Below are 25,544 nucleotides of genomic sequence, written 5' to 3' on the forward strand. Positions count from 1 at the left end.
CTTTCTGAAGCATATTTAATGGGTCCTTGTTGGTAGTAGTGAAAATACAGCATGTTGCTTTTATTCTCTTATAAAACTAGTTACCGTTTATTGAGACTTGATGCTGATTTGGTTTGTGAAAATGGCGAAAGTTTGGTTTTTTACTTACATTTTCTGTTATCACTATTAACACTGATTAATATAACCTTTAACCTAAAGTGTGGAATCATCAAGTATAAAATTGTAACCATACAGCCTTTCTTAACTGAATGGTTTCCCTTAATGTTGATCTTCTTTGATTTTTTTTGGATCTTCTTTTGACATATTAGATTTGTCTTAGGGTCAACTGGAAAACCACATTTCAGTATCTTTTTACAGACCAAGCAGTGGGACTTATAAACTGCTGAACTCAGTTTTCCTAAACTGTGACTTGGGAAGCTGACTCAAGAAAATGTTAGATTTTTTTCCCTGCAGGTTCATATGAACAACAGTATTCAGTCTCATCTCTGTGTGCTATGAGTAGAGAGTGGCTGGTTTTCATTATTTTCCTTCGTGGCTCAGTTCACGGGCAAGTTCGGTGGAGCATTGGGAAATTTTTTTACACATCCAGCGATGATTCCTGTGCGCTTGGAATATACCTTTCAAAAATCAGGATAGGAAAGAGCTGACACTTGAGGCTTCACAGGTTTTTGTTATCAAGCAGTTCTTTTTCCTTGGTCTTCATTTTAAATCTAGAGCAAGGATCAAATAACCCTGTAAGATGATTTTCTCAAAGAGGAGAAGCAAGCTGATTGTTTCCAAGAAGAAAGTAAAAATCTTGGAGTCTAGGGAGAAAATGAGTCTAGGTTTCAACCTCTAAGTTTTTGATTGCGGAAACCATTTTATTAATAACTTCTGTCGCGCTTCTGTAGCAAGAATGCTTCCAGGGTGCATGCTGTCTCCTCGGGTGTCCCTGTGCTCCCGCAAGCATGTACGTCAGTTATGAGCTGTTTGCTCAGAGGAACACTTAGAAAACCTTCAATATGTAAAACATGTTTCATTTTGATAGATACCTAATGTATAGAATGGTACATGTTAAAATAAACCATATTGTATTTTAAAAGGAGAATTTCATTTCTTTTGGCTATTGATGTAGATACAGCCAAAAGATGAGGACCAGAAACCATTAACTTCATCGAATCCAGTATTAGAACTTGAACTGGCAGAGGAAAAATTACCCATGACTCTTTCTAGGCAAGAGGTAAGTTTATATATGAGTGCTTTGTTTAAAAAAAAAAAAAAAAGAATCTCCACAGGATTGCATTTATCTCTAGTTCTAGTAACTTTTATGTCATCATTTCCCATATAAAATGACTTACCTGACCAGCACAGTATTTTAGTTTAGTTTTCTTTATGAGGTTCTAAATTTCTGCTTTTCTTGATACTGTTGTCTTAAATAGTTTAAAGGATATCTCATGTCTTAAATTTTTTAAAGAATATATCCTTCTAAACTTTAAAAACTAAACACATTCTAAATAAGTATAATTAAATGCATGTATTTGAAATAATTATATTTAGATAATTTGTCAAAGTTATTTAAAATAATATCATTTATGTATTAAGAGAAAGTAAGTTACAAAACAGTAACTTTTTTTGTTGTTGTTCAGTTACTAAGTCTGTGCCCAACTCTTTGCAACCCCATGGTCTGTATCCCGCCAGGCTTCTCTGTCCTCCACTGTCTCCCAAGTTTGCTCAAATTCATATCTTTTGAGTCGGTGATGCTATCAAACCATCTCATCCTCTGCTGCCCTCTTCTCCTTTTGTCTTCAATCTTTCCCAGCATCAGCATCTTTTCCAGTGAGTTGGCTCTTCACATCAGGTGGCCAAAGTATTGGAGCTTCAGCTTCAGCATCAGTCCTTCCAATGAATATTCAGGGTTGATTTCTTTTTACTTTCTCTTAATACATCTTTCTAAGTCAAAATATAGAGGTCTATATAATTTTTTTATGACTTCATAATTTCCCACAATATTTTAGAACTACTACTTTATTATTTTTAAAACCAATTCTTTGTTAATGGTCATTTAAACTGCCTCAGTATTTCCATTTTATAGGTTATACTGAGATGAACATCCTTATACAGATGTCATTGCGTGTGTAATACTATATGATTAGTTTCCTTTGGAAAATTTTCTAGAAACATGATTTCTGGAGTCTACTTAAGCCTATATATTAATACATGTCTAACACTTTGGATATAAATTACCAGAGAGCTCTGTAAACACGTTCCACCAGTTCATACTCTAGCCTATAGGCTTTGTCCATACCCTGGTCAATATCAACTGTTATTTTCCTTCAACAACAGCAAAATTTTAAAGTATTCATGTGAAAAAAGAGTTACGATTATATACACAAAGTACACAAGGAAATGAACTTTGAGCAAAACGAAACATTCAGAGGAAAGGAGGGCTGACTCCAGAAGCTGTCATGTGAAAACTAGATGAAGGACTTTTGAATACTTGGCCTGAAGAGAAGAATATTAGAGATTTTTGAAAACAGATCCATTGACCACAGCTCTAATTTTGAAAAAGCATTGAGTGTTCTGTCTTTTCATAAAGCTGAGATAATTGAAAGAGGTGGGTTTTGTTTATTTTGAGAAGCATAGTAAAACTGTCCAAAGATGAGATGGGCTGCTCCATGAAGAGGTGTGATTCCTGTCATTCGTCAGACAGTGGCCCGAAGAAGGTGTTTTTGAGGTCATTTCTGCATTGATTGGAGATAGCACTGCTGCTGCTAAGTCGCTTCAGTCGTGTCCGACTCTGTGTGACCCCATAGACGGCAGCCCACCAGCCTCCCCTGTCCCTGGGATTCTCCAGGCAAGAACACTGGAGTGGGTTGCCATTTCCTTCTCCAATGCATGAAAGTGAAAAGTGAAAGTGAAGTTGCTCAGTTGTGTCCGACTCTTCGTGACCCCCATGGACTGCAGCCTACCAGGCTCCTCCGTCCATGGGGCTTTCCAGGCAAGAGTACTGGAGTGGGTGCCATCGCCTTTTCCGGGAGATAGCACTAGATGAGGTCTAAGTTTTAGTTTCAGTTAATCCAGTGGAAGCCTTGCCAGTGGTTTCTAAGTGTGATACTATTTCAGTTCCCAGACTAAATTCTTGGTAATTTTTTTCTAATTACAGCTTATTTTCTTAATTATAATTTTTATTAGTCCTTTTTATGAAATATATAGCATGTATACAGAGTGTGTGTAAAATGTGCAATATAGTGGATAATTGCAAAACAAAACAGACACTCATACAACCACCACCAAAGTCAAGGAGGAATATTACCTCCAAAAGCCCTGCATGTGCCCCCCTCCACCCATTTGTAACTCACTTTCTTGTCTAAGGGACTAGTTTTGGGTTTTAATTTAGTATTACAGTGATGACCCTTGCCTGTCTGTGGTCATTGGCTTATCAGCTGACTCCAGACTTTTTTTTTCCTCTGTATGAATGTTATCACTCCTTCCCATCTTAATGGTTTTCTTATGTTGCCTACTACACAGATTGGTCCTTTCTGTAACACTCACCAAATGACCTAAACCATTGGGGTTATTTAAGGTGTGACAGTAATTCAGTATATCTGTTCGTGGAAAACTAAAGAAAAAACAAATATAACTTACTTTCGCATCTAATTTTCAAAATAAGTGTTTAGTCTTCTAAAATAGAAATTACTATTGTTTCTTTCTTTCTTTTTTTTAAAATAGGTTATCAGAAGATTGAGAGAAAGAGGAGAACCAATCAGACTATTTGGAGAAACAGATTATGATGCTTTTCAACGTTTAAGAAAAATAGAGATCCTCACACCAGAAGTTAACAAGGTAAGAAGAACAAAGCTAGAATATCACTGTACCACATCTCTGAGAATACTACAGACTTTGACAGACTTCAAATAATTGCCTTATTATAAGGAAAAAAGGAAAAATGAAGTTGCCAGATTATTGCTGCTGAATGTAAATTTTCTTTTAAAAGGCACACATCTTGAGCATGCGGTTCAGTGCATTTTGAAAATGCTTGCAAGTGTGTGGCCAGTACCCTTACGAAGATATAGAGTATTTTCATCACACACACATGAAAACTCCCCAGCACCCCTTCTTGGCCAGTCCCTGGATTCTTCCTCCTCCATTCCTGGGCAACCACCATTTTAAATTCTGTTACCGTCGATGAACTTTACTTGTGTTAGTGTTTCACTTGGGTGGAGTCACACAGGATATGTCTGGCTTCTTTTGCTCAGTGTAAGATTTTGAGGATTCATCCATGTTATTGTGGATGTTGGTAACTTGTTCCTTTTTATTGCTGATGATATTCAGTAATATGAATATATCACAATATGTTTCTAGCCTTGGGCTGTTATGAATAAAACTGCTGTGAACATTCTTACACAAATATTTTTTGGTTCTATGTTATTTCTCCTAGGTTAAATACATTTTTATCTCTCTGGAAGTGTAATTGCTGAATAGTAACAGTATATGTATGCTCAACTTTTTAAGAAATGCTGGGTATTGCCAGTGTTGTCTCATTAGTGTTTGTTATTGTTAGTCTTTTAAATTGTAACCATTCTCTTGTTTGTGTGGTAGTATCTCATGTGGGTCTAGTCACAATTCCCTGACAACTAAAGATTATGAGCATCTTTTTATAGACTTACTAGCCACATCTTTCTCTATGCAGTGTTCATGTTTTAGTTGGGTTGTCTTTTTATTTTTGAATTATAGGAGTTCTTTATGTGTAACCTGGATTCTTCATTAGATATACAAATTCATGTTTTGTATCTATTTTTTCCTAAGCTTTACCTGTTTTCTTAACGGTGTCTTTTCATGGGCAGGACTTTTGAATTTTGACAAAGTTCACTTTATAATTACTGCTTGTGGTGTTTTGCTTAAGAAAATGTTTGCCTACCCTAAGATCTTAAAGAGATGGTATTTTCTTCTAAAACTTTAATAGTTTCAGCATTACTTTTAGAACTCTGATCTTGTTTTATGGCTCAGCTTATAATCCATCTTGGTGAATATTCCATGGGCTCTTGAAAAGAGTATGCTTTATGCTTTTGAAATGTCAATTACAGTGGTGTTTAGATCTTTTGTGGTCTTATTTACTTATTTACTTGCTCTTTCAGTTACTGAGAGAGACAGACGTGGTTATATGTAGTTGTATAACAAACCACCCCAAAACTTACATCGTAAAACAATTCATTATCATAAAATCTTTCTCAGTCATTTGTGATGGTAACAAACCACCCTGAAACCTTGTATACTAAGATAGTTTATCATTCTCCATCACATTCTGTGGTTCGATTGGGTTAAGCTGGGTAGTGTTTTGGTTGAGGTCTCACCTGTGATACAGTCACAGGAGGGTTGCGGCTGAGGTCACCTGAAGGCTCCCTAGTCTGGCCTTCTTACTAGCTAGGCATGCTGGCTTAAAGGTGCAGCTTTGTTGTGGCAGAGGTCAGCATTTCCTGCCCTTTTAAAGCTAGTATCCCATTGTATGTATGGACGCCATTTTGTTAATCCATGCATCCTTGTTGGACAGGGAGGTTGCTTCTACCTTTTGGTCTATTGTGAATAATGCTGCTATGGACACAGGTATAAAAATATCTGTTCAAGTTCCTTGCTTTCTCTTCTTTTACATATATTCCTAGAAGTGGAATTGCTGAATTGTATGGTGATTCTATGTTTAACTTCTTTTTAAAAACATAAATGAATTTAAAACGTTTTCTTCATTTATATTATTAATGTCCACAGTAATTTGTTTTTATTTTCAGTCCTATCTAAAGTTTCCTTACCTAAATCCTTGGAAAGAGCTAAGTGGTTTTGTAATGCCTCATTTCACCAGTATTTGTTCTCTTCTATATCCCAAGTCACTTTCCTTATCAAAAGAGTCTAAAATGCTAATGTGCACTATTTAGTTTTTGGTACCTGATTTAATTTTTCTGCTACTCATGTCTCATTACTTGAGAAATTTTCTAGCTTTTAATATTAACTTAGTACAACCTGCTGTATTCTGATCTTATTCAATATTAGAATTTATTTGTACTTTTAAAAGTTGAGTTATAATTAACATATAACATATTTCAGGTGTACAGCATAATGACTTGATATTTGTATATATTGCAAAATGATCACCACAGTAAATCTAATATTCATCACTGTATGTAGTTACAAAAATTTTTTTCTTGTGATGAAGACTTTTTTAAAGATCTACTCTCTGAGTAACTTTGAAATGTGCAGTGCAGTATTTTCAGTCACCATGCTGTACATTATTCCATGTGACTTATTTATTTTGTAACCGGAACTAAAAGTTAATAACTTAAGTTTGAACACATTCTGAAGCTCAACACTTTTCCTCCTCTCCCTCCACATTTTTTTCTGATAACACATTTTGCATCATTTTGTATTGTGTAGCCCTTAACTAATTACTGCACTTACAGTTATTTTTACTACTTTTGTCTTTTAATCTTCATACTAGCTTTATAAGTGATTAATTTACCACCTGTACCATACATATACTTTTATCACTGGGATTTATGCTTTCATATGTTTTCTTGCCAGCTGAAAGAAATCCCTTTAACATTTCTTAACAAGGATAGTTTAGTGGTTAGGAACTCTCTTAGCTTTTGCTTGTCTGAAAACTCTATTGCTCCTTCAATTCTGAATGATAACTTTGCTGGGTAGCATGTTCTTGGAAGTTTTTTCTTTTAGCACTTCAAATATATTGTGCCACTCCCTCCTGGCCTGCAAAGTTTCTCCTAAAAAATATCCTGATAGTCTTATTGGGAGGTGGTTCCTTATACAAAGCAAATTGTTTTTCTCCTGCTGCTTTTAAGATTCTTTCCTTTCTGTAACTTAAAAAAAAAAAAAAAGTGGAGTATGATTGATTTACAATATTGTGTTAACTTCAGGTAGAGAGCATAGTGATTAAGTATTTTTGGCATATTATACTCCCTTATAGGTTATTACACAATAATGGGTATAATTCTCCATGCTATACAACATCCTTCTTGCTCCTCTATTTTAAATGTAGTTTGTATATCCGGTACCCCTAATTTGTCACTCTCCCCTTTCTTTTTCTCATTGGTAACCACAAGTTTGTTTTCTGTATCTGTGAGTCTGTCTCTGTTTTGCATATACACTCATTTGTATTATTTTTTAGATTCCACATAAGTGGTATCACACAGTATTTGTCTTTCTCAGTCTGACTTACTTCACAAGACATAATACTCTCAGATCCATCCATGTGTTACAAGTGCCAGAATTCCATTCTTTATTATGGCTGAGTAATATTCCTGTGTTTGTGTGTGTGTGAGAGAGAGAGACATACATACATGTTCTTAATCCAGTTGTCTGTGGGGCACTTGGTCTGCTTCCATGTCTTGGTTATTATAACTAGTGCTGCTGTGAACTTTGGGGTGCATGTATCTTTTCATATTTTTGTTTTTTCTGGATGCATATGCAGGAGTGGAATTGCTGTGTCATGGTGGTTCTATTTTTAGTTTTTTAGAAACTATTTTTCAGTAGTGGCTTTATCAGTTTTCATTCCCACCACTAGTGTACAAGGGTTCCCTTTACTCTGTATCCTCTTCAGCATTTGTTGTTTGTAGGCTTTTTAGAGATGGCTGTTCTGACTTGTATGAGGTGATACCTCATTGTGGTTTTGATTTGCATTTCTCTTGTAATTAGTGGTCCATCTAGTCAAAGCTATGGCTATGGTTTTTCCAGTAGTCATGTATGGATGTGAGAGTTGGACTATAAAGAAAGCTGAGCCAAAGAATTGATGCTTTTGAACTGTGGTGATGGAGAAGACTCTTGAGAGTCCCTTGGATTGCAAGGAGATCCAACCAGTCAATCCTAAAGGAAATCAGTCCTGAATATTCATTGTAAGGAGTGATGCTGAAGCTGAAACTCCAATACTTTGGCCACTTGATGCGAAGAACTAATTTATTTGAAAAGACCCTGATGCTGGGACATATTGAAGGTAGGAGGAGAAGGGGACAACAGAGGATGAGATGGTTGGATGGCATCACCAACTTGATGGACATGAGTTTGAGCAAGCTCTGGGAGTTGGTGATGGACAGGGAAGCCTGGCATGCTGCAGTTCATGGGGTCGCAAAGAATTGGACATGACTGAGTGACTGAACTGAATAATTAGTAATGTAGAACATCTTTTCATGTGCCTGTTAGCCATATGTATGTCTTCTCTGAGAAATGTCTTTTCAGATCTTCTGACCATTTTTGGCTTGGGTTGTTTTTTGATATTGAGTTGTATGAGCTGTTTGTATATTTTGGATATTAATCCCTTGAGGGTCACATCATTTGTAAATATTTTCTCCAATTCAGTAGGTTGTTGTTTCATTTTGCTGATGGTTTCTTTGCTTTGCAAAAGCTTTTAAGTTTAATCAGGTTCCATTTGTTTGGTTTTGCTTTTATTTCTTTTGCCTTAGGAGACTGATTAAAGAAAATACTGCTAAGATTTATGTCAGAGCACTCTGCCTGTGTTCTCTTGTAGGAACTGTCTTTAACTTTTGACATTTTAACTGTAATGTGCCTTGATGTAGGTATGTTTAACTTTTTCAGATATTGCCCTAACATTTTCCACAGCAGCTGTACTATTTTACATTTCCAGCAGTGCACAATGGGTCTGTTTCTCCATATCCTAGCCACGTTATTATTTTCTGTTTTCTGTTGATAATATCCATCCTGATGGTTGTAAAGTGGTATCTCTGTGGTTTGGTTTGCATTTCCCTAGTGATTAGTGAGGTTGAGCATCGTTTCATTTACTTATTGGCCATTGTATATTGTCTGTTTAAGTCTTTTGCTTATTTTAAATCAGATTTTCTGTTGTAGTTAACTCGAAGAGCTACAGTTTTATAGTTTTAACCCTTACATTTAAGTCTTTGATCGATTTTGAGTTAATTTTTATATGTGGTATATGATAAGGGTCTATCTTTAAGGCTTCCATTTTAATCAAATGATCACAAACTAGAAGTGAATAAAATGTGGAGTTTACTGGTTTGTTAAAAACATAGTGAAGTCTAGGACGTGGTTGAGACTCTGGCTTTATACTGTTGATGTTGCCAGATGTTGTGGAAGTTGAAAGCAGTTGGAGTTGTTAGAGGTTTTCAGTGAACCAGGAAAATGGGTGGAGCACCTGGTCACTTTCTCTAGGCCTCATTAGAAAATTACAGCGTTTATGCAGATTCTTAATTGGATTTGTCGCTCATATTTTTTATTTTTCTGTCAGACTAGCTATTATAATATATTATTATATATTCTTTTAAATTTGAATATGTTCATAAGAATTGACTTTGAATGGACAGTAGTGATAGCTGTATAATTAATTGAAATATTGTTTGAGTTTCCTTATGGAGAAAAAAATGAATTATACTCATTATCAGAAAAAAAAATCAGAAGTGAAACATCAATGAAATTTCATACGAGGTGTAACTTTTTACCTTTCCTCAGGGATTGAGGAATGATCTGAAAGCAGCTTTGGATAAGATTGATCAGCAGTACCTCAATGAGCTTGTGGGTGGCCAAGAGCCTGGAGAGGAAGACACCCAGAATGATTTGAAAGTTCACGAAGAAAACACCACAATTGAAGAATTAGAGGTGATCCCTCCACCACCTTCCTCACTCCCCCACCCCACCTTTCATTCCCTGGAGCTGACGGTTGAGCTCATTAGACTGTTCAGTTCACAGCACCCTGGCTTCTTTGGTCATTACAAAGGCCCTTCTATTTCATGACTGTTGTTTATTCACTCCCTTTTTTCTCATTTTCTACAAACATTCCCCTCCTTCCTGCCTTCAAAAGTATTCATTCTGATATGTTTGATGTGTACATCCTTTTATTTATTGATGGTCTTGTAAAACCAGTAATGTTTTGTATGCATGTGCTTCGGTATACATAAATGATACTTTACTGTGAAATTCTTCATTCTGTTTTTTATTTTCAAGTTCCAACCTTGATATTCTGTGTCATCTAAACCTTTGATTTTAATTGTTACATAGTATTTTATACAGTGTGACTTTCAGTGCCTTTTAATACTAGCACGTAATAATTGTGCATGCAATAATAAGCATGCAATAATCTTCTTCCTGTTACCACAGACAGTTTTGTGACCGACAGTCTTGTACATAACCCCTCTGGACCAGAAACAAGATTGCTTCTTAACTTGTCTGAATACTGCCAGGTTGCTCTTTGGAATGGGTGTACCAGTCTTCACTCCACCATCAGCAGTGTATCCGTACATCCCTGCCAACATTTGGCAATATCTTGCTTGCTTATTTTTGCCGGTGTATTGAATGTGGAGTGATATATGTAATATTACTTGAAATAATTTTAAATTATCTGTCTAGCATGAGCAAAAATAATGACTTAAATTTCTTGATAATTGTAAAGTCATTTTTCTGTTACCTTTCATTCCTTGCTCTTAACCCATGTTGACTGCTGTAAGTGAGATTGTAGTTGAGGTTATTGTTTGTTTTTTTGAGATTTTCCTCCTTTTTATTTATCTTTTAATATATATTTATTTTTAATTGATTGACTGCTTTACAATATTGGTTTGATTTCTGCCATACATCAACATGAATTAGGCTTAGGTGTACATATGTGAGGTGGTTATTTTATTTGTACTCCCACCCCCTGAATTTTACTGAAATAATAATTTTACTGAAATAAAACTGGTGAGCAAACCAGTTCTGGGCATTTTAAACAACTTTGGAGATAGTCACATACTATGCAATTTATCCTTTTAATGTGTACAATTCAGTGGTTTTTAGTATATTCACAAGTTCCAACAACAGTCTAATTTTAGAGCATTTTTATTCCCCTAGAGAGAAACCTCACATTTATTAGCAGTCACTCCCATTAATCTTTAGATTCATAAAAGATAACATGCTGTCTAAATTTAAATGGCAAATTGATATTTTTAACCTATCTAGAAATTCTCTCAGGCTTTAAATCAAAATTGGACCATACATGTAATAAAGGGCCATGTTTGGACTGATGTTAATAGCATATATATTCAGCTGTTGCTCCTGACTAAAACAGAAACCTTCCTTCTTTTCAGGCTCTGGGAGAGTCTTTAGGAAAAGGTGATGATCATAAAGACATGGACATCATTACCAAATTCCTTAAGGTATGTACTTTTTGGCTAGGAACGGAGGATGTTTTCTTTAGATAAGAATTGGTCTTACTTTTTTTTTGGTCTTACAGTTCTGAATTGTTTAAGAGTTAGACTGGAAAGGGAAACTCTCATTAAACATTTCTGCATGTGTAGTGTTTATAATGTTGGTATGTGTTTGGGTATAGAGGTTAAACAAAATGTATATTTACTTTCTTCATGGCACTTGTAAAGCTGACTTATTACTGTAAACACACAGAAAAGAATCATAGCAGTAGAATGAACAAGAAGTTTTAAGGATTAAAAGATTTTTTTAAACATCCTGGGAAAGAGTGTAATAAGGAGAGAGTTCCAGAAGCTTCTCTGAGAGATGACATAAGGAAAAAGTGGCAAGACATTGGCAGTGAAAAAAGCAAACACTTGGGTAACCTTTCACAGAATTATCAGTAGCTCATTCTATCTTTCTTCCCAGCTTTTCTCTCTTCAGTGGTTTAGGTAGAGTATGTGCAAACCCCAGATTCCTTTTAACATTTCTTCACGAATTATCAATATTTATATTCAGACCAAGAAATTTAAATGCAAGAAATGCTTTTACTTGTATTTATAGTTTAAATGCGACATATCGGTCATCAAGATTCTTAACTCACTGAGGATTTTGCATGGACTTAGCTAGGGCATGGGATCTAGTATGGACGGAATTTCCTCTGAGTGACGGCCTCTCCCAATAGCACATGCATACGTAACACCACTTGGGGAATATGGCCTCCTCAGCCCACTGTTTAGCTGCCTCCAGAAAGGATGCTCTTTGTGTGGTTAAATTCAAGGAGCACCTGGGTAGTTTTCTAGGGTGGGATGGGGGCTGGTCATAGTTTCTTATATTTTCGTTCCTTTTTTCCTTCCTTCTTTGGTCAAGTGTTTTAGAGGGAATTTTTAGTTGAATTGTGGTCTCTACTGCAAAAGTACAAAGTCCAAATATAGCATCATCATCCTTGAAAAATTGATTAAATATCACAGCACATGGCATTATGGCTGATAAGTCTAGGCAGGTTGAATTTTATGTAATAGAAATACAAATAAAAGTTTATTTCTATCAAACAGTTACCTGTGAAACTTCTTCCTATTTCATCCCAGGAACTTGGGGAGCAGAGTTTCTGGCCTGAAAAAGAACTTTTTCGTATTTCAGCCCGGGGTTCTTTTTAGGGGAGAAATGGATCACACTTGAGCTAGGAATATGTGTAGAATAGGGAGGTTTGTGACTTGCCAAAAGCACTGCCTTAAAACATCTATGAGTTACTAAGCAGAAACAGTTCATTAAAACATCGGCGACTAATATTAATCAGTTAAGACATTTACTCTAAGGATGAATGGGTACCGTTTTGTGCATCAGAGAACTTTCGTGCTTATGAAACCACTGGGTGGCATTGTAGTCTAAATTTACCCTTTCTTTCCACAGTTTCTTCTTGGTGTTTGGGCTAAAGAGCTGAATGCCAGAGAGGATTATGTGAAGCGCAGTGTGCAGGGTAAACTGAACAGTGCTACTCAGAAACAGACTGAGTCCTATCTCAGACCCCTTTTCAGAAAGCTACGGAAGAGGGTGAGGGTTCTCAAAAAATGCTTTCATTAACTGATTTTTTTAAAATAGAATATACAAAGTTAGGACAAATGTGATCTATAACTACATATTGAGCTTCCATAATTATTTTTTTTCCTTTTCCAGAATCTTCCTGCTGATATTAAAGAATCCATAACAGATATTATTAAATTCATGTTGCAGAGGGAATACGTGAAGGTACGTTATGCTGTGCATCAAAATTATATTCGTGAATGTATCTAGATTGTGTGCATAATACGTTCATCTCATGTGGGGGTATTTTAATAGCAGATATAAGAATAAATGTGAAATAAATTTTAAAAACTAAGCATTTTATAATTTATTGTCAGCTTATTGTTAGATATGAATAGATATTGTTAGGTTTGAATTTTTTAATCATTTTGAAGGAAGGTATAAAGATTCTGCAGAGCACAAATTGGATATAGACAGTGTTCATTTCATGAATGGGACTGAATTTCTAAGTTTATAGATGGTTGATTATGGCTTGGAACAAATTTTCCCATAGAAGCAATGTTATTAGATCAGTTTCTCAGGCCAGCTGTAAAAGCCTGCTTAATCTATAATATAGCTGAACTGTTGAACTAATGATACCATGGAACTTAACCACTTTTATGCTGGTTTCTCTGAGAAAATGTTCCAGGTCAGGCTGCCAGAATTCCTTGCTCCCTTTTCAGTGGTGCAGCATAGCAGAGCCTAGTAAGGGAGGACTCTTCCCCTTGCTGCGGTGTTTTTATTCCTGAATGGACTTGGGGAGGAAGTGGCTGGGGAGAGAAATCTGGTGTCCACGTGCTCTGAGGGCAGAGTTTAGAAAGGTGGGTGCAAGGCTCTCAGTTGGTGATGAACAGGAAGAGAAGGGCCTCCTGTACTGCTAGCAGCATTGGAAGTATGCCAGTGCTCGTGGGCCGTCAGCCAAGTCTGAGGAGGGAGGCTCCCATGGGCTGTGCCTTCCAGGAGAGGAGGAGGAGGAGGGGAGGACTTCCGGGCAGCACCTCCAGTGACAGTTCCAGAGCAGTAGACAGGCTCTACCAGGAAAGCGGGGAAGCCGTTGCTTATTCCTGTGCCCTGAGTGTCTGTCGTTAGCTCGGTGATCCTGGGTGACTGGAGGGCTCCCTGCTGAACTACTCCCTCTGCATGGGGGCCAGTTCATTAGTCAAAGAAACTGTTTTATGAGTGTCAGCTTTAATTTTGGGTAGTTTCTGTGAGTTGCCTGTTGCTTATGAAGGGTGATCCCATTGAGATGGATGGATAAGGTCACCATCACTGCAGAGAGAATTCAGGTCACTTGTCTGCTCGAGACCGTGGCTTCTCCTTGGTACTTTTCTCATTCTCATATATTATGTGAGAAGCTGGTGAAGGTTTATTTTATATACAATACAGACAGAACTGAAACTTCAATATTTGGACAGTTTTCTTTGAAAATTGGGGGAAACCAAATATTGGAAATTTTATCAGTTAATATCCAGTGATTTCTCACGCACAAGAATCAGTGATAAAAAATGTGTATGCCCTTCTAAAATTCTACATTATCAGTCTCATGGGTGTTTGATTTTTAAAATTAAAATCTCTTTGAGTCCTGGTTGTATAAGCTTCTCTGACACCATTGGGTCTTCTCGAATTTACTTGCTTTCTGTTTTGTATTTTTCCTTCTTTCCCTCCATGAGTAGCCACACTTGGTTTAGAAAAAGCCATTTGTCTTTGTTGCTTTCTGTCTTCTCATTTTGTAGCCTTAAATTTTTTAAAAATATAACTTTATTTATTTATTCATTGGCTGTGCTGGGTCTTCATTGCTGCACAGACTTTCTCTAGTTGCAGTGAGCAGGGGCTACTCTCTAGGTGTGGTGTGCAGGCTTCTCATTGTGGTGGCTTCTCTTCTTGCTGAGCATGGGCTCTAGGGCACGTGGGCTTCAGTAATTGCAGTTCCCAGGCTCTAGAGTACAGGCTCAGTAGTTGTGGTGCACGGGCTTAGTTGATCCATGGCATGTGGGCTCTTCTTGGACCAGGGATCGAACCCGTGTCTCCTGCACTGGGAGGTGGATTCTTTACCACTGAGCCACCAGGGAAACTGTAGCTTTTATTTTTAAGATTCTTGGCAGGTGGGAGGTTTCGGGGGGCCAAAGTGAAACGATCTCATCCTTGACCTATTCGAGGGCCAGTTTTTAATCTGTTTACACATCTGCTTTGGGACCAATGTGATGGTCCCAGCACACAGAGCCCATGCTACTTTCAGAGGCCCACACTGCTGTGTGGGGAGAGGATGTAGCTTCAGGTGGGATTATGAAAAACTAGTTAGCCTCTGTCTTCCCTGTGACCACCTATGGAGAATACCGGGTCTAACAGAGACTCAGACTGGAGTCTCTATCAGTGCATCAGATTACCTACCTAGTACTTCCAGATCTGAGCTGCATTAATATTTAATGCCTGAAGGCTGCAAAGAATGTTTGTCTTTTTACTCACTGGGTTAGTTAGCATTGGTTTCTGTTTTTCCACAGACATTTGTGGTTGTGGGCAAGCAATCAGTCACCCCTGTTTTAATTTCTTTTGTTTGGATAATGGGAATAGTAATATTTTCAACATGCCTAAGAGATGGATGAAAATTACATCATGTAGGGCTGTGAAATACTTTAAATGAAAAATTTGGACCAGCAGAATATTTCTGCCTTTCTGATCTCTACTTAAACTTTCTCTTTAGGCTAACGATGCCTATCTTCAGATGGCCATTGGAAACGCCCCTTGGCCCATTGGTGTTACTATGGTTGGCATCCATGCCAGAACTGGCAGGGAAAAGATTTTTTCCAAGCACGTTGCACATGTTTTAAACGATGAGACACAGCGGAAATATATTCAGGTAAGTAGTTTGGAGGGCGAAGTGCTTTGGAGGTTAACATTCCCCACTTCTCAAACTAAGTTTTGCGAGAAGGAGAATTACAGCAATAGGATATAGCATGACAGGGTGCAAGTCCACGCTTTGTATAAGTAGTGCTTGTATTTAAGACACCTTCACTGAACTGTAAAACAGAAAGCTTTTACGTGTCATAGATGATGTAAGACAGAGTCAAGTGTTGTGCTTTAATTACCTTAGTAGTGAAATAAAACTATTACTGTTTGCTTTGGGAATTTACTGAAGAATGATGAATTTACAGAGTATTTTGCAATAAGTCACAATTTTGTTATTTTCAAGGTAAGTTTAACATATAGACTAAAAAGGTACGAATAGTCAAAATTTGGCTAGTAGTATTTTTTAAATAATTTATAACAACACTTCTCTACACAAATAGATTTAAAGTATCCATAGTTTATTTTCTTAAAGTTATTGAGCCTCACATAAACCTGATAATACTGCTGTTGGATTAAACTTTTGTTTTTAGTAGGGGAGAAAACCTCAGTTATAACCTAGTTTTTGCCAAGTTATCAACGATCCCAGGTTGTGTCTGTATAATGACTTTTGCTGGATGTTAACACTAAAGCTTGGAGATGAAACTCAAAGTTTATTTAAAGTATAAGATTCACTTAAAATGCATAACATGTTTTCAGAATTTGTGCTGGACAATAGTCGCTATCATATTCATGCATTACCATTTTATTTCATTTCACTTCCAAGTGCTAAAGGTTATTTTGCCTGTCATGCTTTGTGCCTTATTCATATGTATTAACATTTTAAAATATGATTTCAACTTGACCCCCTAATGGGAACTACAGAATTTTAGAGTTCAAATATAGTTGTGGAAATCAAAGACATTTCCATTTTTTAAATAACCACCATTGACTGTATTGAAGGCAAAAAGCTTTTAGTTGGGGGGAAAAGTGGCTTGGCTTTAACAATGGAATATTGTTTCCAGTGATTAAATTTACTGATTGTCTTCAGTTATACCATGGCCAAGGCTATAGTGTGTCTAAAAGTTCATTTTGTGTGTGTGTGTGTATGTGTGTGGTGCACACTCAGTCTTGTCTGACTCTTTTTTGCAACCCAGTGGACTGTAGCCCACCAGGCTCCTCTGTCCATGGAGTTTTCCAGGCAAGAATACTGGAGTGGGTTGCCATTTCCTCCTACAGGGGATCTTCCTGACCCAGGGATTGAATCTGAGTCTCCTGCAGTGGCAGGCAGATTCTTTTCCGCTGAGCCACCTGGGAAGCCCTGTCTTAAAGACAGCATGCTTTTTTTAAACAGTGGTTTGATTACCATCTTATAAACGTTTATCCTTTTTTAAAATATGCTTAGTATTTTAAAGATTTCTGGTTTATTTTGGAATAGTATTTATTATTATAGCTATACAATGACCTATCCTCCCTCCATTGTTCTTCGTTTTTGTAAAAAAAATTATTTTATTTTTGGCTGTGCTGGGTCTTGCTGTGCTTGTGGAGAGCAGGGGCTGCTCTCTGGCTGTGATGTGTGGGGTTCTCATTGCGGTGGCTTCTCTTGTGAGCTTGGACTCTAGGCACACGGGCCCTAGGGCACAGGCTCCATAGTTGTGGCGCATGGGCTTAGTTGCTCTGCAGCATGTGGGATCTTTCTGGATCAGGGATTGAGCCTGTGTCTCCTGCTTTGGCAGGCAGATTTACTACCTCTGAATCACCAGGGAAACCCCAATGTTCTTTCTTTTTAACTTTTCTCCTTCCATTCCTTTTTCCCCAAGGTGATTAGGGAATATTGGTGAACATACTATATCTGAACTGTAGGAAGGTGTTTGACCTAAACATAATAATATTCTTGTGTACAGATGTAAATATGGTAAGACAGCCAGGTGGACTCAGCTTGTTGAGTGAGAGAAGCCATGAGGACTGAGTAACGAATCCATGTCTGTCAGGGTGGTTGCTGGTGATATGCCACAGGGTTCTTAGTGACCTCAGCACTCTCCTGTTCAACAGTTTTCATGACCAACTTGGATGACTCTACCAAGAGGTATATTTATCAGATTTACAGACAGTAAGAAACAGAAGGGATAGGCTGTACGTTCAGATGGAGAAGAAATTTGCATTCTGGAAGTTCTTGAAAGACTGAAGAAAAAAACTGATTCTAAAAAATCAGTACTTATCTTATTCTAAAAGATTATGATGACCACAAAGAAATTTGAACTGTCAGTTGCTTGAGCAGTTTGAGCAGTGTATATCTGGAAGGATTAGGGAATTTGGTGGACTCTAAGTACAATAACAGTAGTGTAATATGGCTACTAGCAGGTCTAATGAGAGCTTATCTACATTGTTAGAGAGACATAATAATTTAATTTAGGGTACGTTCCACAAGGCGGGAGCATAGCTCACTGATGTGTCCTCAGAGTCTAGAAATAGTGCTCGCGGTGGGTGCTCAATCAAGATTTGCCCATTGAATGAATGCTCACAGGCACGAGAGGTCAAAGTCTGGCTTTTATTCTAGTCCTTGAGAAAGCAGACTCTTGTTGGGGGTCTGGATAACTGTCAATAAAGAGAGAACTTTGTGGTGGAAGAGGGGTTAAGTTTGTCCTATACAGTTAAGGCCCTGGTGACTCAATGGTAAAGATTCCACCTGCCAATGCAGGAAATGCTGGTTTGATCCCTGGGTCGGGAAGACCTGCTGGAGGAGGAAATGGCAACCCACTCCAGTATTCTTTCCTGGAGAATTCCATGGACAGAGGAGCCTGGGTCCTTGTGGTCACCAAGAGTCGGACATGACTTAGCGACTAAACAGCAGCAGCAAGGTATAGGAAGGAAGACACATTTCTAATCAGTTTAAGGAAAAGATTCTTCCTTTTTTAATCTTTTTGTCTTGAAACAATGGTAAACTGGTAAGAGGTTGCAAAAATAATACAAAGAAACTTTTTAACAGGCAGAATTGCCCCCGAATAGGAGTAGGGCTGCTTTAGAAGATACAGGGGAGATCCCTACCACTTGATATTTGAAAGAATCTGGTTAACTATTACCCTTATCTGGTCCTTCGATATCTCTCTGCTGTTTTCCCTAGAGGCCTTTGCTTAAACCTGAGGTTGCAAATTGACACTCACAGGATAGTCAGGTAACGAGTGAGCGGAGTGTTAAGAAACCCCTGACCCTTGATCTGGCTTGTCTTTTCCAACTTTTCATGTAGACAGAGAAGCGGTATTTCATTTTCCTGTCAACTCTGTGATGAGAAAGGCAGACAGGTGATTAGCAATGTTGTTAGTTCCATTGTACTCCAACATAAAATAAAAATTTAAAACCGTGGCAGTGCAAGCACAGCATGAAGTGTCAGCCGCATCTTAGCCTTAGCATCACTGGTGTCACCTCAGCTCACTGTTACTTTGTAGGAATATCTTTCTAATGTCGCTCCATCTTCCTTTATTTTTTAGTGAGATACCAGAATCCTTAATTTTTTAAAAAAGCATATGCTCCTATTTTTAAAATATTGGCAATAACAAAAAATTAGCAGTTTGTGAGGCCAAATTAAGTGCTAGTTTTTGATCTATCTTAAACCCATGGGGCAGCTCAAGGCAAAATGCTGCCACCCCATGTTAGCATTTTATGAAATTCTTGATTACAATTAACTGAGTGATTTACTAAGCTGTCTTTTGAATCTCCTCTTATTTTGGTATTCGGGTGAGACTAATGTGAATTATTCCTACAAAGGGACGGTTTAAATATATGATTTGAAGTTGAAGTCAGGGAGTGACCCACTTTTTCTTAAAGAGTCAGGTAGTAAATACTTTAGGCTTTGCACTTCATAGGTTTCTGCTACAACTGTCCAACCCTGCAGCTGTGTGAAAGCAGCCAGCGGCTGTGTTCCAGTGAAATTCCGTGTATAAAAGGGATGAGCAGCCTGTGGGCCGTAGTTTGTTGACCCCATAGTAAATATGTAAACCCAAACCTTTTCTCGTTAAGATATTTGCTGAGGAGGTAATTGTGAAAGTCATTTAATAGGGTATTTTCTTTCTAAATTTAGATATAGTAAACCTTTGTAAGTAGTAAAGCATGTAAAGTGTACTGATCTTAACTGTACAGCTCAGTGATTCTTCATGTACGTGTGATTTTGTATCAAGATGTAAAACAAGGTCTAGATAACAGGAAGTTTCTAGCAGCATCCCTGAAGTTTCCCTCATTCCTTTTCTGAGTCTAAGCCCTCCTCCCATCAGAAATAACCATTATTTTGATGTGTGTCATTATTGGTTAATATTGCCAGGTCTTGGGCATCACTTAAATGAAATCTTGCAATGTATAGAAGAATTCCTTTTGCATAGAAATACTGGTAAGAAATAACTGTTTTCTGAAATACCGTGAAACCAATTCAAGGGGATCTTTACTGGGGCTTCCCTGGTGGCTCAGCTGGTAAAGAACCTGCCTACAGTGTGGGATACCTGGGTTCGATCCCTCGGTTGGGAAGATCCCTTGAAGAAGGGAAGGGCTACCCACTCCAGTATTTTGGCCTGGAAACAATTCAAGGGGTTCTTTACTATAACATGATTTCATCTTTGGGTTTTATGCAAATCTCTGTAGAATTTAAACTGTGAAAATTGTTTGAAGTGTTCTCTTTCTCACAAAAATTAAACACACCACAGGGAGGGTTTTCTCACCATGCAGATCAAAGAGAAGTTGGATAGCATATTAGTTAACTGCAAATCTCGGGTGAGATGGAACTGTTGGTAGGAACTTCAAGGACTTTGGTTGGTCTGCCAAATGCAGATGTAACCTTTGGCCCAGATTTGGGTAAAGCTTCTCCACAGATTACAGAAAATTCTTCATTAGTTAGTCTCGATAATTCAGTCATTTCCAGACATCTCTTGAAAAGGTTCATGTTGTGACGGTTCTTTACTTGTTGGTAAAGAAGAGGAGGACAAAAAGCTGAAATTGACCTCACGTGGTGATTTGCCCTCCAGATCCAGTCCATCCTTCCTTACCTGATCCTGTACCTTGTGCCCTGGAAACCTGGCTTTTATGAACAACAGTGACAGGCTCCCTTGCCCTCTGAGTTCTGAATGGGGTGGGCTGTGAGAGAGATGGGAAGGCATTTTATAGGCAGGAGAGGAATGAGTTTGGGTGTTTATTTTCCTGGCTTCCTCTTGTGGAGTCACTGCACCCCTCCTCAAGGTCTGGCCATCTCTGTCTACGTTGAGTCACCACTTTCCTCCCTGACCCCCTTGGAAACAGGCTGGCTGTGGCTTCGGGGTATTGCTGGCTTGGTGATGCTGTATTGTCTCTTGTTGGTCCCGGTCTTGCCCAGACCTTTGTAAAATCCTTGGAACTATTACGGTCATATTACCCGACTTGAGTGTGCCCTTCCTTTTCCTGTGGATACCCTTCCTAATTCATGTAGATTAACTGCTCTGTGTGCTGTGTTTCAACACACGTTTCTTTGGGAATTAGAAGATTAAGGAGTAATATTCATTCCAAATAATTTTTCTCAAGTCTTCACTATTCCAAAAGGCAAAATGTTCTTTAATACTCTTCTCCGGCAAGTTGTGTTCAGTAACCTCAAGTTTGTAAATTCCCTGGTGAAAACATCATTCCAGCATTTTATGTCAGGTATTTATATCTGCATTTCAGTTTGGCATATTTCATCTGGACTTTGCTTAATTTGTTTTTGTGAAACATTTGTAAATTTATAACATGTTTGTGTATTGCTGAAAATGGTATAACAGAAACATTCATTACTGCAGTGAGCAATCACAGCTTGATCCATGTGCTGGATACACAATATCATTGTTAGTTGGTAAACACTCTCTATACATCAGATTCTATGTCACACATTTGTGGGTCAAGTGGCCTTATCCTATCTTCAGGCATTCTTGGGTCTGAAAAAGCATTTCTTAAAGGCAAGTTACTTTGGTAACAGTTTACACATTTAATAACTTCCTGGCATATTAAAACAAAATTTTAGAGAAAAATACTGCTTAGCATTTCTCTTTCATCTATATTACCTTAAAAAAAATTTTTTTTTAAGTTTATTTTATTTTTGGCTGTGCTGGGTATTCATTGCTACACAGGTTTTTCTCTAGTTGTGGTGAGTGGGGGGCTACTCTTCGTTGGGATGCACAAGCTTCTCTGTTGTAGTGGCTTCTCCAGTTGCCGAGCACGGGTTCTAGGTGTGCAGGCTTCAGTAGTTGCAGCACGTGGGCCCAGTCGTTGTGGCTCCCAGGCTCAGGAGCACAGGCTCGGTAGCTGTGGTGCGTGCGCTTATTAGTTGTTCCACTGCATGTGGGATCTTCCCAGACCAGGTATTGAACTTGTGTCTTCTGCATTGGCAGGTGGATTCTCTATCACTGGGCCAGCAGGAAAGCCCTACATTACCTTTTAATATAGAACACTGAGGGTTGGTGCCATGATGCCTTTTAGCTGGCAGCTGAACAGACATTGTACTTGGTATATTAACTTATATTTCTCAATCACATGCATGAGAAAAAAAAAAGAAAAGATCATCTTGCACTGTGAAGTCCTTGTAGGTCAGATAAATAAAATCTTTCCTCAAATTGGTCTTCCGCCATACATTTTTACCTACTTTCATTAAGTAGATGAGTGCTGTTTTCAAAATGTAATTATCACTTGAAGTCCTTCAGTTGTGTCCAACTCTTTGCCACCCCATGGACTGTAGCCTACCAGGCTCCTCTGTCCATGGGATTTTCCAGGCAATAGTACTGGAGTGGATTGCCATTTCCTTCTCCAGGGGATCTTCCCAACCCAGGGATCGAACCTGGGTCTCCCACATTGTAGACAGACGCTTTACCGTTTGAGCCACCAGGGAGGTCCTTTCATTTGATACTACTTTCTATGAAATGATAAACCTTTGAATTTGTAATTCTGTTCATTTATGTGACAAACATTCAGACAGGTAAAAATGGGAGCAGCTCTGTTTCTTACCGTAAACTCGAGAAGAAGATGAAGTTAGCCCCAAACTGAGTTTTCTTTAATTTCTACTATGTCCTGCAGAGCCTGAGCAATTGAATACATTTGGCAGTTGCACTGGGACTCTTCATTGGAAGCAGCGTGAGATTGCTTTTGTCCCAAGCAGCTTGATCCAGATCAGAAATTGAAAAGTCTGGAATGAGTTAATTTAGATCCACTCAATTTTAATCATATACACTTGTGTGAAAAGAATTCCTGTGGACACTTTTTGAAGGATTGGCCTTGGTATATACATGGCTATGAATGTTGAAAGTGTAGAAATTTTTATTAAGTACACACTTTTAGAAAATCACACTTTGGGTTAAAGGTGTATTCTATCGAAGTTAGGATTAATTTTTAACTATCTCATGTTAATTCATTCCTTTATTAGAACATATGGCAGTTCATTTAGTTCAGTTCAGTTGCTCAGTCATGTCCAACTTTTTGTGACCCCATGGACTGCAGCATGCTAGGCTTCCCTGTTCATCACCAACTCTCAGAGCTTGCTCAAACTCACGTCCAGTAAGTCAGTGATGCCATCCAACCATCTCATCCTCTGTCATCCCCTTCTGCTCCTGCCTTCAATCTTTCCCAGCACCAGGGTCTTTTCCAATAGGTCAGTTCTTTGCATCAGGTGGCCAGAATATTAGAGTTTCAGCTTCAGCATCAGTCCTTCCAGTGAATATTCAAGACTGATTTCCTTTAGGATGGACTGGTTGGATCTCCTTGCTGTGCAAGGGACTTTCAAGAGTCTTCTCCAACACCACAGTTCAAAAGCATCAATTCTAAAGTGCTCAGCTTTCTTTATAGTTCAGCTCTCACATCCATCCACGACTACTGGAAAAACCATAGCTTTGACTATATGGACTTTGTCGGTAAAGTAATATCTCTGCTTTTTAATACACTGTGTAGGTTTGTCATAGCTTTTTGTCCAAGGAGCAAGCGTCTTCTAATTTCATGGCTGCAGTCACCATCTGCAGTGATTTTGGAGCCCACCAAAATAAAATTCTTTCAGTGTCCTATCTTTTTGTCTTTTCATACTGTTCATGGGGTTCTCAAGGCAAGAATACTGAAGTGGTTTGCCATTCCCTTCTCCAGTGGACCACATTCTGTCAGACCTGAATGACTGTTCACTGAAAATGAACTCTGAAAGATGTTGACTGAAAGTGGAACTCCCCAGGTCAGTAGGTGCCCAATATGTTACTAGAAATCAGTGGAGAAATAACTCCAGAAAAAATGAAGGGATGGAGCCAAAGCAAAAACAACACCCAGTTGTGGATATGACTGGTGATCGAAGCAAGGTCCAATGCTGTAAAGAGCAATATTGCATAGGAACCTGGAATGTTAGGCCCATGAATTGAGGCAAATTGGAAGTGGTCAAATGGGATGACAAGAGTGAATGTCAACATTCTAGAAATCAGCAAACTAAAATGGACTGGAATGGGTGAATTTAACTCAGATGACCATTATATCTACTACTGTGGGCAAGAATCCCTTAGAAGAAATGGGGTAGCCATCATAGTCAACAAAAGAGTCTGAAGTGCAGTACTTGGATGCAATCTCAAAAACGACAGAATGATCTCTGTTCGTTTCCAAGGTAAACCATTCAGTATCACGGTAATCCAAGTCTATGCCCTGACCAGTAATGCTGAAGAAGATGAAGTTGAATGGTTCTATGAAGACCTACAAGACCTTTTAGAGCTAACACTGCAAAAAGATGTCCTTTTCATTATAGGGGACTGGAATGCAAAAGTAGGAATTCAAGAAACACCTGGAGTAACAGGGAAATTTAGCCTTGGACTACAGAATGAAACAGGGTAAAGGCTAATAGAGTTTTGCCAAGAGAATGCACTGGACATAGTAAACACCTTCCAACAACACAAGAGAAGACTCTATATATGGACATCACCAGATGGCTAACACCGAAATCAGATTGATTTTATTCTTTGCAGCCAAAGATGGAGAAGCTCTATACGGTCGAAAAAAACAAGACCAGGAGCTGACTGTGGCTCAGATCATGAACTCCTTATTGCCAGATTCAGACTTAAATTGAAGAAAGTGGGGAAAACCACTAGACCATTCAGGTATGACCTAAATCAAATCCCGTATGATTATACAGTGGAAGTGAGAAACAGATTTAAGGGGCTAGATCTGATAGACAGAGTGCCTGATGAACTATGGATGGAGGTTCATGACACTGTACAGGAGACAGGGATCTAGACCATCCCCAAGAAAAAGAAATGCAAAAAGGCAAAATGGCTGTCTGAGGAAGCCTTACAAATAGCTGTGAAAAGAAGAGAAACGAAAAACAAAGGAGAAAAGGAAAGATATACCCATTTGAATGCAGAGTTCCAAAGAATAGCAAGGAGAGATAAGAAAGCCTTCCTCCGCGATCAATTCAAAGAAATAGAGGGAAACAATAGAATGGGAAAAACTAGAGATCTCTTCAAGAAAATTAGGGATACCAAGGGAACATTTCATGCAAAGATGGGTTCGATAAAGGACAGAACTGGTATGGACCTAATAGAAGCAGAAGATATTAAGAAGAGGTGGCAAGAATACACAGAAGAACTGTACAAAAAAGATCTTCACGACCCAGATAATCATGATGATGTGATCACTCACCTAGAGCCAGAAATCCTGGAATGTGAAGTCAAGTGGGCCTTAGGAAGCATCACTACAAACAAAGCTAGTGGAGGTGATGGAATTCCAGTTGAGCTCTTTCAAATCCTAAAAGATGATGCTGTGAAAGTGCTGCACTCAATATGTGAGCAAATTTGGAAAACTGCAATGGCCACAGGACTGGAAAAGGTCCATTTCCCTTCCAATCCCAAAGGAAGGCAATACCAAAGAATGCTCAAACTACCATACAATTGCACTCATCTCACACGCTAGTAAAGTAATGCTCAAAATTCTCCAAGCCAGGCTTCAGCAATACATGAACCGTAAACTTCCAGATGTTCAAGCTGGTTTTAGAAAATGCAGAGGAACCAGAG

At 38.3% G+C, this 25,544-nt stretch overlaps 1 protein-coding gene across 4 annotated transcripts in view; it reads left to right on the forward strand.

Moving 5' to 3' along the window:
* Nucleotides 1–25,544, forward strand: part of PRPF18 (pre-mRNA processing factor 18) — a 56,238-nt gene that overhangs the window by 18,029 nt on the left and 12,665 nt on the right. For 2 of the 4 annotated variants that reach the window (XM_019973071.2, XM_019973072.2), the window contains 7 exons: nt 1,115–1,219; nt 3,709–3,822; nt 9,457–9,603; nt 11,064–11,132; nt 12,571–12,711; nt 12,835–12,906; nt 15,419–15,574. In XM_019973071.2, the coding sequence (XP_019828630.1) occupies nt 1,115–1,219; nt 3,709–3,822; nt 9,457–9,603; nt 11,064–11,132; nt 12,571–12,711; nt 12,835–12,906; nt 15,419–15,574 (804 nt within the window). The remainder of the gene's footprint in view (nt 1–1,114; nt 1,220–3,708; nt 3,823–9,456; nt 9,604–11,063; nt 11,133–12,570; nt 12,712–12,834; nt 12,907–15,418; nt 15,575–25,544) is intronic. The other 2 variants (XM_070802100.1, XM_070802101.1) reach the window with 1 other exon arrangement.

The sequence above is a fragment of the Bos indicus genome, chromosome 13 (assembly GCF_029378745.1).
Source record: "Bos indicus isolate NIAB-ARS_2022 breed Sahiwal x Tharparkar chromosome 13, NIAB-ARS_B.indTharparkar_mat_pri_1.0, whole genome shotgun sequence".
Classification (NCBI taxonomy): Eukaryota; Metazoa; Chordata; class Mammalia; order Artiodactyla; family Bovidae; genus Bos; species Bos indicus.